The sequence below is a fragment of the Acinonyx jubatus genome, chromosome B1 (genome assembly GCF_027475565.1).
Source record: "Acinonyx jubatus isolate Ajub_Pintada_27869175 chromosome B1, VMU_Ajub_asm_v1.0, whole genome shotgun sequence".
Lineage (NCBI taxonomy): Eukaryota > Metazoa > Chordata > Mammalia > Carnivora > Felidae > Acinonyx > Acinonyx jubatus.
Window position 1 is genome coordinate 145,101,772 of NC_069382.1, and position 14,369 is coordinate 145,116,140.

The 14,369-nt window shown below is 37.0% G+C and overlaps 1 protein-coding gene across 3 annotated transcripts in view; it reads right to left on the reverse strand.

Annotated features, from left to right (window-relative positions):
- The window catches only part of MOB1B (MOB kinase activator 1B), a 53,493-nt gene that overhangs the window by 13,382 nt on the left and 25,742 nt on the right, over window positions 1-14,369 (reverse strand). For all 3 annotated transcript variants that reach the window (XM_015081897.3, XM_053217266.1, XM_053217265.1), the window contains exons 2-3: window positions 8,839-9,005; window positions 4,437-4,530 (exon numbers count right to left, since the gene is read on the reverse strand). In XM_015081897.3, coding sequence (XP_014937383.1) covers window positions 4,437-4,530; window positions 8,839-9,005 — 261 coding nt within the window. The remainder of the gene's footprint in view (window positions 1-4,436; window positions 4,531-8,838; window positions 9,006-14,369) is intronic.

Sequence of the window (14,369 nt, forward strand, 5' to 3'; positions counted from 1 at the left end):
GTCTACTTTGAAGGTCTTCAAGAGGAGATTCTCCAACTTTTGGCATCCTGTTCCACTGCTTAATCACTTTCATAGTCCAGAGATTCTTCCTAATATGAAACTAAAGTCCTGAGGGACACTTAAGCCTATTCTTGTTTGATCCTCTTAGGAGACATAGATCATGAACCACATAACTTTTAGCATCATTACTCTTCACTTAAAGACAGGACTCATCCATGTTTTCTCCCACATGTTAAGAAACCTTAACATTTTTGCCTTTCCTTGCAATCATATTTTTCATTTTATTAGTGATCAGGTGTTCCATATTCATTTTTAAATGCAAAAATAAAAAATGGACACAGTTGACCTAAAAATCATTTTCAATATTCTGAAGTTTTTAAACACACTTATTTTCCATATCCTAAAGCTTTTTGAAAAATAAAACTATATATTGCTTACACTTCTACAGTTTATAACTATGATTCCTCGATCCATTCTTATTCTTTTGTCATGTCTATACTTAAGAATGACTTCATCCTGTAATTCTATTTTGCCCACATTGATTTTTTTATTCCACCTCTGACAGACCATTCTCTTTGAAATTTATCTCCATCATCATGGTATAAACTTATCAACTGCAAACTACAAAATACTCATCATTTCTTGGTTAATAATAATAACTGACAAAATCCTCTGAGCCATCACTCAATACCACTTTACAAGGGGCCAGTACTAAGCTACTAACAAATGCCTCTCCTTGGTACAATCCCAAACATCTTCTAGTAAAGATGGCAAAGCATGACGACAAATGCATCTTCTCAGCACTAAAAATGGGCATAAGACTCTCAAAAAAAAAAAACAAAAAAAAAGGGAAGGGAGGGAGGGATGGCAGGTGGAAAGAAAGGTAGAAGGAGGGGAGGGAAGAAGGATGGATGAATGGAAAGGAGACAAGGAAGATCATTTTTTGTTTTTCCAGTATCTTTACAGAGATCCCGTGCCTGTTACTTTTGAAAAATTAGATACATTCCTCCTAACCAGCTTACTTAGATAAGGTTTCTGCAGGAAAAGTGATCAGACCAGTATTCTAAGTGGTAGTAATTCTCCCTAGTTCACAGGAACAAGGATATTGGTATAATATCAGAAAACCTCACAATAAAATACTGATCAATTTCAGAGGGGGAAATGACAAATTTGAGGTAAAGAAACCTTGCAAACACTCAGATGATAAAGTAATCAGGGTTAATATCACCAGTGATGGGACAGTTGATATTGTGTGTGCCCTCTGATATGATCCACTGAGAAGAAATTTATCATTTCTATGATGTCCTGCCAAGATAGCAAAGCCTAAATGTGGTCACAAGGAAACATCAGACAGACTGTATCAGGGGTCCCCAAGATCACCCCCATGTTTGACGATTTGCTAAGAGGACTTACAGAACTCAGCACACAGTTGTACTCACAGCTATGATCTATTACAGTGAAAGAACACAAACCAAAATCAACAAAAAGAAAAAGCAAACAGGGCAAAGTCCAGAAGAAACCAGGCACAAGTTTCCAAGAGTCTTTTCCCAGTGGACTCACAAGGGCCACACTTAATTCCCCCAAGACTGAGCTATGATAACACATGTTAAATACGATCTACCAGGTAAGCTCATTAGTGACTCACTGTCCAGATTTTTTATTGAGAAATGGTCAAGATGCACCCTCTGCATGGCACATATTAAAATTCTAAACTCCCAGAAGGAAAGCATAAGCCATACTGTTTGTACAAACAGTTTAGGCACAGTGAGCCTGTTTTAACAAATAGGGAGATGGGAACCCTTTCAAAATCCCAGGTTCTCAGATGCTATCCAAGGATCAATTGTGTAAACAGGCCTTTTGAGGGGTAACAGTCAGGATCAATTGTGTAAACAGGCCTTTTGAGGGGTAACAGTCAGGCCTGCTATGTTAAGTCTTTTCTGTATAAAGAAAAGAAATACTGGAAAAGACTGAGGAACTGTTCCAAATTGAAGGTACCTGAAAAGATAAGTCAAATAAATGCCATACATATTCCTAGGTAGAATCTTAGACCAGAAAGGGAAAACTGAGCAGTAATGAAATGTGAATAGTGTCTATGGACTGGAGGAAGTGATGTGGAGGGTTTGTATATTGGTTATACAGAAGACTAACTTTGTTTTTGGCAAATACACAGTTGAATATGAAGGGGTAAAGATGCATTAATGTCTATAACTTGCTCAAAAGGTTCAGGAAAAATTGTTAATGAGTACATATACAGAGTAGGTGATGAAACAAATGCAGTAAAATGTTAATAATTAGGGAATCTGTGTGGAAAAGATACGGAGGGGCCTCTGGGTGGCTCAGTCGGTTAAGCATCCAACTTTGGCTCAGGTCATGATCTCACGGTTCATGAGTTCAATCCCCACGTCGGGCTCTGCTGACAGCTCAGAGCCTGGAGCCTGCTTCAGATTCTGTCTCTGTGTCTCTCTGACCCTCCCCCACGTGCGCACTCTCTCTCTCTCTCTCTCTCTCTCTCAAAAATAAACATTAATAATTAAAAAAAAAAGATATGGGAGTTCCTTGTGTTCTGGCACCTTTTCTGTACACTTAAAATTATTGAAGTTTCAAGGTTTGAAATAGTCTGAAAGTAAGTTCTTTTCAAAAAAAATTACCTTAAGAGATATTTAAACCATATTCTTTTGAACATCTTTGATGATGGCAAACTGTCAGTTTTTATTTAAAAGATTCTGGGAAATAGCTAAGCTCATTTGAAATTAATTTGAAGAATAAGGGCAGACAACTCCATGTAATACTCTGCTCAGTATGTGAATTTGGTCAAAAAATAAAAGTATGACTATGAAGTACTAAAACTGAATCTCTTGGGTAGTAAGTAATCTGACTGACACTGTAGTTTAAAAGTTACCAAAATTAGGGGTGCCTGGGTGGCTCAGTCAGTTAAGTGTCAGACTCTTGATTTGGGCTCAGGTCATGATCTCAGGGTTGGTGGGATTGAGCCCTGCATAAGGCTCAGCGCTGTTAGCACAAAGTCTGCTTCAGATGCTCTCCCTCTCTGTCTGCTCCTCCCCTGCTTGTGCTCTGTCTCGGTCTCTCTCTCTCCCTCTCAAAAATAAACAAACATGAGAATAATTTATAAAAATAAATACATAAAATAAAAGTTACCAAAAATATTCTAAAATAAGTGATGAGCAATCTAAGGTCGCTACTTAAAATGATAATACCCCTAAGCACTAGTAAGTTTGGGCAATGTTGTTTTGTTTTTGGTGTGAAGCATATACTTCACAAAAAGTCAGCATTAAAAATAAAACTTCTCTCTTTATGTCTCATAAGTACCAATTAATCTTTCTTAAAGTTATAAAATGACACAATGTAGCAATTGAGAGTACAGGCACTAGGGGTGGCTGGGTCGCTCAGCCCATTAAGCTTCTGACTTTGGCTTCGGTCATGATCTCACAGTTCATGAGTTCAAGCCCCACGTCAGGTTCTGTGCTGACAGCCTGGATCCTGCTTCGGATTCTGCACCTCCCCTGCTCATGCTCTGTCCCTCTCTCTATCTCCCAAAAATAAATAAAATGTTAAAAAAAAAAAAAATTAAAAAAAAAGAGTACAGGCACTAGACTCAAAGAGACCTGTATTTTAAATCTGGTTCTGCCTGCTTCTAGATAATAGGACCTTGAACATCTTACTTAACCTTTCTCAGACTCCATTTCTTTTCTTACCTCATAGGGTTGTATGAAGTAAAAGATAAAACGCATGAAAGGCTTGACATTTTAGGTAGCACTAAATAAATGGTAGCAGCCATTGTTATCATCAGCCATAGTAGTAATAAAGGCCAGTTTCAAGAATCTATCGATCCAAGCAAACATTTATCAAGTGCTAACCAGGTGGCAAGCACTGTTCTTGCACCAAAAAGGATTTAAACAAAGAAGGAATCTAATAGGTTAAATAAGACATGTATAAACAGTGCAAGAAAGAAATATAATCACAAAGACAAAAAGGTTAAATAGATCAGATCTAGTCTGAAAAAATCAAAAGGTTTAGAAGCAATTGATGTGAGCCTTACAGATGGGTAGGATTTTTTAAAAATATTGCCAGATGATTAGAGGGAGATGGGAAGAGAAGAAAAATATCCAAGAGAATAATGGAGTAAGCACGTTTTCAGAGTGTATGCAAGGGAAGGAACAGCAAGGCATTGCCAGTAATCTAGTTTGGATAGACCAGAGAAGATTCATAAGCAAACAGAGAAAAGGTTGGAAGGAGGATTATACAGGGAGAGCCAGAAAACTCAGGCTAAGAAATCTGGACTTAATGTATCAGTCATTGGCGAATCGTGCTACATTGGGGAAGGAGATGCTACACAAAGAAATTATATGTTCAGAAGCTTTCTTTCTATCTAAGAACTTTTAAGTAAAAATGAGAAGTGATTATGAACCATGTCTTACTTTGGGCCAGCTGACATCACCGGACAACTTTCCTCTGTACAGAAATCTGTGATTGTTCCATAAAGCATATTAATCTGATTGAAGAAATCCACAGCTGCAAAGCAAATACCAGTTATAAGTAAAAAATTAAATTTTAATTTTACTCAAGCAGAATCCTAGATTTATCAGTGTTCTTTTCTCCACAAAGAACAGGTGAAAAGCATACAAAGAAATCACAATACTTGGTTACACTGAAATTAGGGGTCTCTGTTTGTTAAGTAGCTCCCTTAAGCAGATAAAATAGCAAAGCAGAGAGTGGGAGAAATTCTTTGCAACACATATAACCAACAAAAATCTTGTATTCAGAATATATAAAGAACTCCTATGAATCAAAAAGAAAACAACAACCCAGTAGAAAAATGTGAGACAATTTTGAACCCCAACCGTTAACAAAAGAAGCTTCCAGATGGTCAAAAAGCACATGAAAAGAGAGTGGCGATCATGGAATTGCAAATTTAAATGATAGTGGGATGCTGGTCCATAGCCATCAAAAAAGTTAAAATGTATTTGAAAATGCACAGAGCTATGAATATCCAACACATTCTTAAGGAAGAACAAGATGAACATCAAAATTTGTAAAGCACAATGGATAAAATAGTGCGGTCTTAGTAGACCAATGGAACAGAATGGGGAACAGAATGGAGACCAGAATGGAGACCAGAAACAGACAAGAAACAGCAAGCACAGAAGCATGTTAGTTTTAGGTGTACAATATAATGATTCAACAATTCTACACATTAGTCAGTGCTAATCACAATAAGTGTACTCTTAATCTGCTTCACCTATTTCACCCATTCCCCCCATTCACTTACACAAATATTTCTTCTTTTTTTTAATGTTTATTTATTTTTGGAGGGGAGGGGCAGGGAGAGAGGGAGAACAGAATCCCAAACAGGCTGTCTTCTGAGCTGTCAGCACAGAGCCCCACACAGAGCTTGAACTCACGAACCTGGAGATCATGACCTGAGCCAGTCGGACGCTTAACCAACTGGGCCACCCAGGTGCCCTCACAAAGATATTTCTTAAGAGCACAAAAAGCACTTATCATAAAGGAACAGTTTTCTATGTTTCATTAGACTTATTCCTGGGTTTGCAATATTTTTGATGCTATTTATAATTTTTATATTGACTCTAGTAACAATCTTATTAAATTTACCTATTGGTAATAATAATATTGGTGCAGTAATAATCCTAATATTTCGATTTTTCAACAGTCATTCATATTGACTATGAATGAATATGTTTTCCTCCAAGTGATATTAAGAAAGCAATCCCATGTAGGAGCACCTAGGTGGCTTAGTCAGCTAAGCATCTCACTCTTGATTTTGGCTCAAGTCATGATCTCACAGTTGTAGATCAAGCCCCGTGGTGGGCGCTCCCCACCCCCTCCCCCCACTGCTAAGCATGGAGCCTGCTTGGCATTCTGTCCCTCCCTCACCCTCTGCCTCTCTCCCTCACTTGCAGTCTCTCTCTCTCTCTCAAAAAAAAAAAAGAATAATAAAATTAATAATAATGAAGTAAAATAAATTAAAAATAAAAATTAATAAAATACTTTTAAAATCCCATTTATAATTGCACCAAAAATAATAAGACATTGAGGAATAAAGCTAACCAAAGAAGTGAAAGACGTGTACTCTGAAAACTATAAAACATTTATGAAAGAAATTGAAGATGACACAAAGAAACAGAAAGACATTTCATGCTCATGTATTAGAAGAACAAATACTGTTAAAATGTCTATACTACCCAAAGCAAACTACAGATTTAATGCCATCTCTATTTAGTACTTTTCACAAAACTAGAACAAATAATCCTAAAATTTGTATGGAACTACAAAAGACCCCAGATAGCCAAAGCAACCTTGAAAAAGAAAAGCAAAGATGGAGGCATCACAATTCCCAACTTCAAATTATATTACAAAGCTGTAGTGATCAAAACAGAATGGTACTAGCACAAGAGAGACACATACATCAATGTGATCAACAGAACAGAGAGCCCAGAAATAAACCCACACTTATATGGTCAATTAATGTATGACAAAGGAGGCAAGAATATAAAATGGGGAAAGGACAACCTCTTCAACAAATGGTGCTGGGAAAATAGAACTGGACCACTTTCTTTCATCATACACAAAAGAAACTCAAAATGGATTAAAGACCTAAATGTGAGACCTGAAACCATAAAAATCCTAGAAGAGAGCACAAGCAGTAATGTCACTGGCCATAGCAACATTTTTCTAAATATGTCTCCTGGGGCAAGGGAGATAAAAGCAAAAATAAACTGCAGAGACTACATTAAAAAAAACAGCTTCTACACAGGAAAGGAAACAGCCAAAAAAACTAAAAGGCAACCTACAGAATGGGGGAAATATTTGCAAATTACATATCCAATATGGGGTTAGTATCCAAAATACATAAAGAACTACAAACTCAACACACAAAAAACAAATAATCCAATTAAAAAATGGGCAGAAGACATGAACAGACATTTCTCCAAAGAAGACATACAGATGGCCAACAGACACATGAAACAATGTTCATCATCACTTACCATCAGGGAAATGCAAATGAAAACTACAATGAGATATCATCTCACATCTGCCAGAATGGCTAAAATCAACAACACAAGAAACAAAAGGTTGGTGAGGACATGGAGAAAAACCTCATACACTATTAGTGGGAATGCAAACTGGTTTAGCCACTGTGGAAGATAGTACAGAGGTTCCTCAAAAAATTCAAAACAAAATTACCACATGATGCAGTAATTCCACTACTAGGTATTTACACAAAGAATACAAAAACACTAATTCAAAAAGATATATGCACCTCTATGTTTATTGCAACATTATTTACAATAGCCAAAATATGGAAGCAACCCAAGTGTCCGTCCATAGATGAGTGGATAAAGAAGATATGGTGTTTGTGTGTGTGTGTGTGTATACACACACACACACATGTATATACATATATATATATGTATATACATATATATATATGTATATGTATATACATATATATATATGTAGAGAGAGAGAGAGAGAGAGAGAGAGAGAGAGAGAGAGAGAGAGAGAGAATGGAATATTACTCGGCCATAAAAAAGAATGAAATCTTGCCATCTGCAACAACATGAATGGATGCAGAGAATATAATGCTAAGCTAAATAAGCCAAAGAAAGACAAATACCACATGGTTTCATTCATATGTAGAATTTTTAATTTATTTTTTCTTTTAGTAATCTCTATATGCAACATGGGGTTTGAACTCACAACCCCGAAAAAAAGAGTCACACACTCCACTGACTGAGTCAGCCTGGTGCCCTCCTATGTGGAATTTAAGAAACTAAACAAAAAAGGGAAGACAAAGGGAAAAGGCAAGGGAAAGGGAAAGAAAAAAGAAAAGAGACGAACCAAAAACAGACTCTTAACTGTAGAGAACAAACTAGCGGTTGCCAGAGGGGCGGTGGGGCAGGGAGCAGATGGTGAAAGAGGTGAAGGGGGTTAAAGAGTAGTACACTTATACTGATGAACATTGAGTAATGTATAGAATTGGTGAAAACATGCTATTGTTTACACCTGAAACTAATATAACACTGTAGGTTAACTACACTGGTTTTAAAATTTTTTAAAAGGTCTACTCCAAAAAAAGAGTACCTGATAAACATATTTTACTAATTTCATAAGATCATTATTGAATTTCCTTTAAAAAAAAGGCAGAGATAAGTAACTGAGTGTACTACTGAGAGAGGCAATTTAGCATAGTGATTAAAGTGTAGTCTCTACTTGTGATGAGCACCGGGTGATGGATGAAGTGTTGCATTACCATATGGTATACCTGAAACTAATGTAACACTATATGTTAACTAGAATTAAAAGAAAAACTTAAAAAAAAAATGTAGTCTCTAAAACTCTAAAGCTCTATATTTGAGCCCAGGTTCTATCATTTGATAACTATACGACTTAGGCAAATTACTAATCTTTCTGTCTTACCTTCCTTATCTATATTAAACTGAAATAATAGTACCTACATCATGATGCTATAAAGATGAAATAAAAATAATCCATGTAGAAAGGATAACACAGGGTAAGACATAGAATTAGTGTTCCATAAACATTAATTGCTGTTAATTATTTTTTTCCACTGAAGATGGTAAATCTGTGCTTTGTATTACATTATAACAGGAGACAAAAGTTTCATAGAACTCCATATTCACAAATAAAATAACACAAAGGCTAAAGTGGATTGAGGTATCACTATCCTGTGACATTAAGTTGCTAACTAGAACCTAGAACAGACAGCATTCCAACACTAACCTATAATGAGGCTACTAACCTAATTTAGAGCTTACTGAGAAACAGGCTACTTACTGTTCACTGCAACCCATTCATTTAGATCTTCCCCCTCAGGAAGCATGACCGCCATCCGGAGATTACCACTACCAAGTGTGGCTTCTGCGTGCTTTAAGAGCTCATACTGGTGAGAACCCTCTGGAATGTTCTTCTTTGGTTTAAATGTTTTAGAGGAGCGGCTACCACTGTGAATAGAAAAGAAAAGAAGAACCTCAATATTTAAGGCACAACTTTCAACAGAGTTGCCTACACTGTATTACTGAATAAAATAACATTGAGGTGATCCTAATGTCTACAAATAAACAGCCCTAAATTGTACTGGCTATGTTAAATCCCAGTGCAATAATGGTGGTGACTACTATGTTTGATACCCCAAACTCCTACAAATCTTCCCTACATTCCTACTGCAACTCCCAAGGAGAAAGATAATTTTTAGCTATAACTAATCCAGTGTTTCACAATAAATTAGATTCAGGATTATAGGTTGTAATCTATAAAAACAAAATAGTACTTCTATGATCATTTTTGGTCATTTTATTCCTTTTCACCCCTATTCTAAGTCCCTCATTTTACTACAAGTAATTTATTTCCTTCATTAAAGATAGTTTCATGTCAATAAAACACAAAAATCCCAGAGTGAGAATGAGAAGCTACATGTTCTGCCCAGTTATAGGAAACATCAGCAATCTTAACCCAGAATTCCACATATGCAGATAAGTAGCTAGACATTAATATGGTTGGCTTCTCAAATTTCTCAGTTCGTGTGGATACATAAACACACACATTTTTTAAACGGATCGAATGAAACTAGTATTAGAAATGTTTTTAAGAGTTTTTAAGAGATGGATTCTTCTGTTAATACTATCAAATTTTTATCAAACTGTATTATATCCTGGTAATTCCTTCTCAATACTTCCCTTTTCTTCTCTTCATATAGAAAGGAACAGTTAAGAAAGAATTAGAACAAGGAGAGGCTGGGTATGTGCGAACTCTAAAGTTTCATGTTACTAAATTCATACCACCAAAAACATTCAGTGAACATATGAATATGGAAAGGGAATTCCAAGAACAGACAGTTACACTTTGCAAGCTCTCCATAGCTTTTCACTCATTGCCTCCTTCTCCCATGCTTAGCCCCATGATCTCTCCTGTTTTCGCCAAGATAAAGGGTAGTTCTCAGTGCTGGTCACATATTATAATTACCTCAGGAGCTTTCAAAAAGTACTGAGGATCCTGAATAAACTAAGAACCCAGTATCAAATTCAACCCAAATATGGAATTCAAATGACAGGTATTTTTCATTCTAAGGCAATGGAATTGTTGTTTAAACCGAAGTCTCTGTTCAGATGTTTAATTAGAGTACACTGATGTTCTTCATATTATTGTCCCCTCCCTCTGCCAGGTATCTCTACTCAACAGCCAAGGTAACTCTAAAAGCACTGATCAGACATTACTCCTCTGCTTAAAACCACCCAGTGGGTTTCCAGTGCCCCAAAGTAAATCCAAATATCAAATATTAAGACAGAGGCCCTGGGGGTGCCCGGGTGGCTTAGTCAGTTGAGTGTCCAACTTCAGCTCAGGTCATGATCTCGCTGTCCATGAGTTTGAGCCCCTCATCAGGCACTGTGCTGACAGCCTGGAGTCTGCTTCAGATTCTGTCTCCCTCTCTCTCTCTGCCCCTTCCCCGCTCATGCTCTGTCTCTTTCTCTCTGTCAAAAATAAACATTTTTTAAAAAGTTAAAAAAAAAAAAAAAAAGACAAGAGGCCCTGGACCGAAACCCTTCTTCAGTTTAATCATAGAATGCATTAAACACCAAATCCTCTCCCAGCATCTCTAAAATATAAAAACATAAAGATCATTATGCCTACACCAAACTTGAGACTTACTTTATTTTCCAGCTCTTCTCACCCTTTGTTTATCAAAATTTAGTGTGAGAAACAAACCTCACCAACATTTTCTACAAAGACATTTTACTGATTTATGTGTGATTAATGACAAAAATAGCTCTCCTATGACTAATCTGGTGCATGTCTTCAGGCAGGGTGTTAAAGTTAAATACACTCTCTTTAATTAGCCACTGTTCCAGTTAATGCAGCAACTGAGGACGTGACAAGCTGTTCTGAAAAGCGCTGGCGGAACACATGAGGATTATTAAGGACATCAGTTGTGCCTGCACTCAGAGGAGGGTCAGAGCCTCACCTGCCCCCCAAAACCATCTACTTGTTGACCCACTCTGCCATGAAGTCTTAGGCTTCCAAATGTTTTCTTGATTGATACTCCACCCAGAATTGGTCTTCCACAAAACTAAGTAAATCTACCTCATAAGACTTTAGTCTTGAGTAGAAAGAAAAAAAAAAGAAATCTGAGCTCGATTTTGTGAAGGCCAGCTATGTTATCTTAGGCAAATACCCCAACTTTCTTGAGCCTATTCTTTCTTAAGCAGTGAAAGCCTAATTAAAATAACAAAACATCACCACTGTCTAGATCTTAGATCTGCTGCAAAATGAGAAAAGTAATAAAGGTGAAATAAAGTTTGGTTAAAACTGTAAAGTGCTGTGCAAATGTTAGTTTTTTCATTGTCCTTCCTGTTCCCGAACCAGAATGAGAGAGTCACAAAGCAAAGGGTAGCACAATATCCAAAGCAGTATTCAAGCACCACTCCCACCCTCTTCTTCTAAGACTGGATGGGGGGGGGGGGGGGGGGGAGTGGCGGGGAATATAACCCTACTTCAGAAACAAATGCTTTTACACATCAAGTTTATGAAAGAATTTTTTTTTAATCCTGTTTTATTTTTTGGTGCTAGTCCCATATGAAGGTTCGGGTGATCTAATGCTAATCATGGAAATCAAGAAAACAAGGTTCTATTCCTCATTTTGCCACTTTCTTTTTATGTTACTTAGGAAACCACAAATTATCATCTGGGCTTCAATTTATTTGGTTTTTTGAAAGTCTGGAAAATAACTTTTTACAAAAAGGTATAATTTAAGAGATGAGATAATGTTTATAAAGTGATCTTAGTTCAATGTAGACTACTGACTTCCTTCTCTGTTCCTCATTTCCATGTACACTTAAACTTCAAAAATGTTTTCAAGTTCTCTAGTTTTCTTTCTCTCTGACCCTTCTGCTTTATTCAGGCAATATAACCTAACCATTTCAATACTCTATATTTTTTATATATTCTTTTTAAAAACCATATTCAGGGGGTGCCTGGGTGGCTCAGTCGGTTAAGCATACTACTTTGGCTCAGGTCATGATCTCACAGTTTGTGGGTTTGAGCCCTGTGTCGGGCTCTGTGCTGACAGCTCAGAGCCTGGAGCCTGCTTTGGACTCTGCCTCCCTCTGTCTCACTGCCTCTCCCCTGCTTGTGCTCTTTCTCTCTAAAATAAATAAACATTAAAAAAAAAAAAAAAGAAGAACTCAGCTTTGTCCTTTATTTTTTTTTAATTTGTTTTAAGTTTATTTATTTTGAGAGACAGAGCATGGAAGTGGGGTAGGGGCAAAGAGAGAGGAGAGAGAATCCCAAGCAGGCTCCGCACTGTAGGCACAGAGCCCAATGTGGGGCTCGACCTTGTGAACCGAGAGATCTTGACCTGAGCTGAAACCAACAGTCGGACGCTTCACCGACTAAGCCACCCAGGCACCCCCTTAACTTTGTCCTTTAAAAAATTAAAAAAAAAACATATTCAGCTTTGGTGTGCCTGGGTGGCTCTGTCAGTGAAGCATCTGACTCTTGACTTTGGCACAGGTCATGATCCCAGGGTCGTGTTATTGAGCCCTGTGTCAGGCTCTGTGCTGAGCATGGAGCCTGCTTAAGATTCTCTGTCTATCCGCCCCCCTCCCTCACTCAGGTGCTCTCTCTCTCTCCAAAAAAAAAAAATTATTAAAAAATAAATTAAAAAAAAAAAGCATATTCAGCTTTTTCAACAGCTACCTGAAACTTCCTCTAGTATCCACCATACCCTGGAAGGGGGGGTCAGTACTAGTCCTCATTCCTAGGTCAAAAGATCAACTGACAGAGTCCTCAAGTTCAAAAGCACAAAGAGGAAAGCATATATGCAAAAGTCCTCATCAATGAGTACAAAGCTCTTATAACAATGTATGCCCAAATGCATATATGTCACATGGCATTTTAAGATATTTGGTGAAAATATTCAAAGACATTTTCAATAACAGAAAGTATGTTGCCCTCCCAACCCACCCTCCTCAGAAGAAATCTGCTTATCTGAAGAATCTCAGAACTAAGATCTTATATATCCTTCCAAACAGTCTATGCCTATACAAGCATAAAAATGCTTGGACATGTTTTTTGTTTTTTGTTTTTTTTTTTTTACACAGTTGTTGCATGCTATAGTATACTAAATAATGTTTTTCACTTAATATCCAGGAGATGATTGTATATTAAGGCAGAAGCAGATCTAATTTATTCTTAAAACTGAATAGTACTTCCTTATACAAATGTATAATACACATATATATATATTTAACTTTATTTATTTATTTTGTGAGAGTGAGAGAGAGAGAGAGAGAGCAGGAGAGGGGCAGAGAGAGAGAGGGAGAGAGAGAATCCCAAGCAGGCTCTGCATTATCAGTGCAGAACCCAACATGGGGTTCAAACCCATGAACCGCAAGATCACCACCTGAGCTGAAATCAAGAGTTGGATGATCAACAGACTGAGCCACCCAGGCGCCCCAAAGTATAACATATTTTAATCAGTCACTTCATGATAAACATTTAGGTTGTTTCCAGTCACTTGTTACTATAAACAACGCTACAGTAAGTAACCTTGTGCACATGTATATATGAAAAATAAATTGCTAAAGTAAAACTGCTGTGAAGGACACGCACATTTTTTAATTTTACATAAGCCTATTTTTCTCCCCAAATAAGTCGTACCCTTTTACAATCTCATTAACAATGTATGAAAATAGCTAACACAGTATCATAACTTTAAAAGAATTTGGAGCTTTCTGATTAGACAGTGAATGACACATTTATATATAAGGATGTTACATTGATAAATCATGGCATTACCCAGGGGTCTTTTCTTTCCAAATAAACAACCAAGATTCAGGATTGTTTCTCCTAGTCAGTCCTCTTATTCACATCTGAAGGCCGATCAGTTTCTACAGCAAGACAGGATGGTTTGACAAATAACTGAGTCCTAAAGGAAAACCCTGAACCCACATCTCTTACAATTGGTAATCCAATTTGATCTACCTTTTGTAAATTTCAACAGCATTATTTATTTGCTCTTTGAGAACCTGACAAATAGATTAGCCCCCATAGTGACACTAGGTTAACTTCCATAAGCCATTTCTCACCATCTCAACACTCACATTTATCATTACCCTTATTTTAACCCTTTATTGTCCAATCCAACTATCAATGAAGTTGATACTTCCCAAGTTGAACAGGAGAATCTTAAGGCTATAGGAATTGGGGAGGGGAGAGATATATAGAAAACTCAAAACAGGGGAACCAGTAAGAGTTAGAAGAATAGATGTCTGTATATTTTGACACCCAAGAACATGCCAATTATCTTGAAC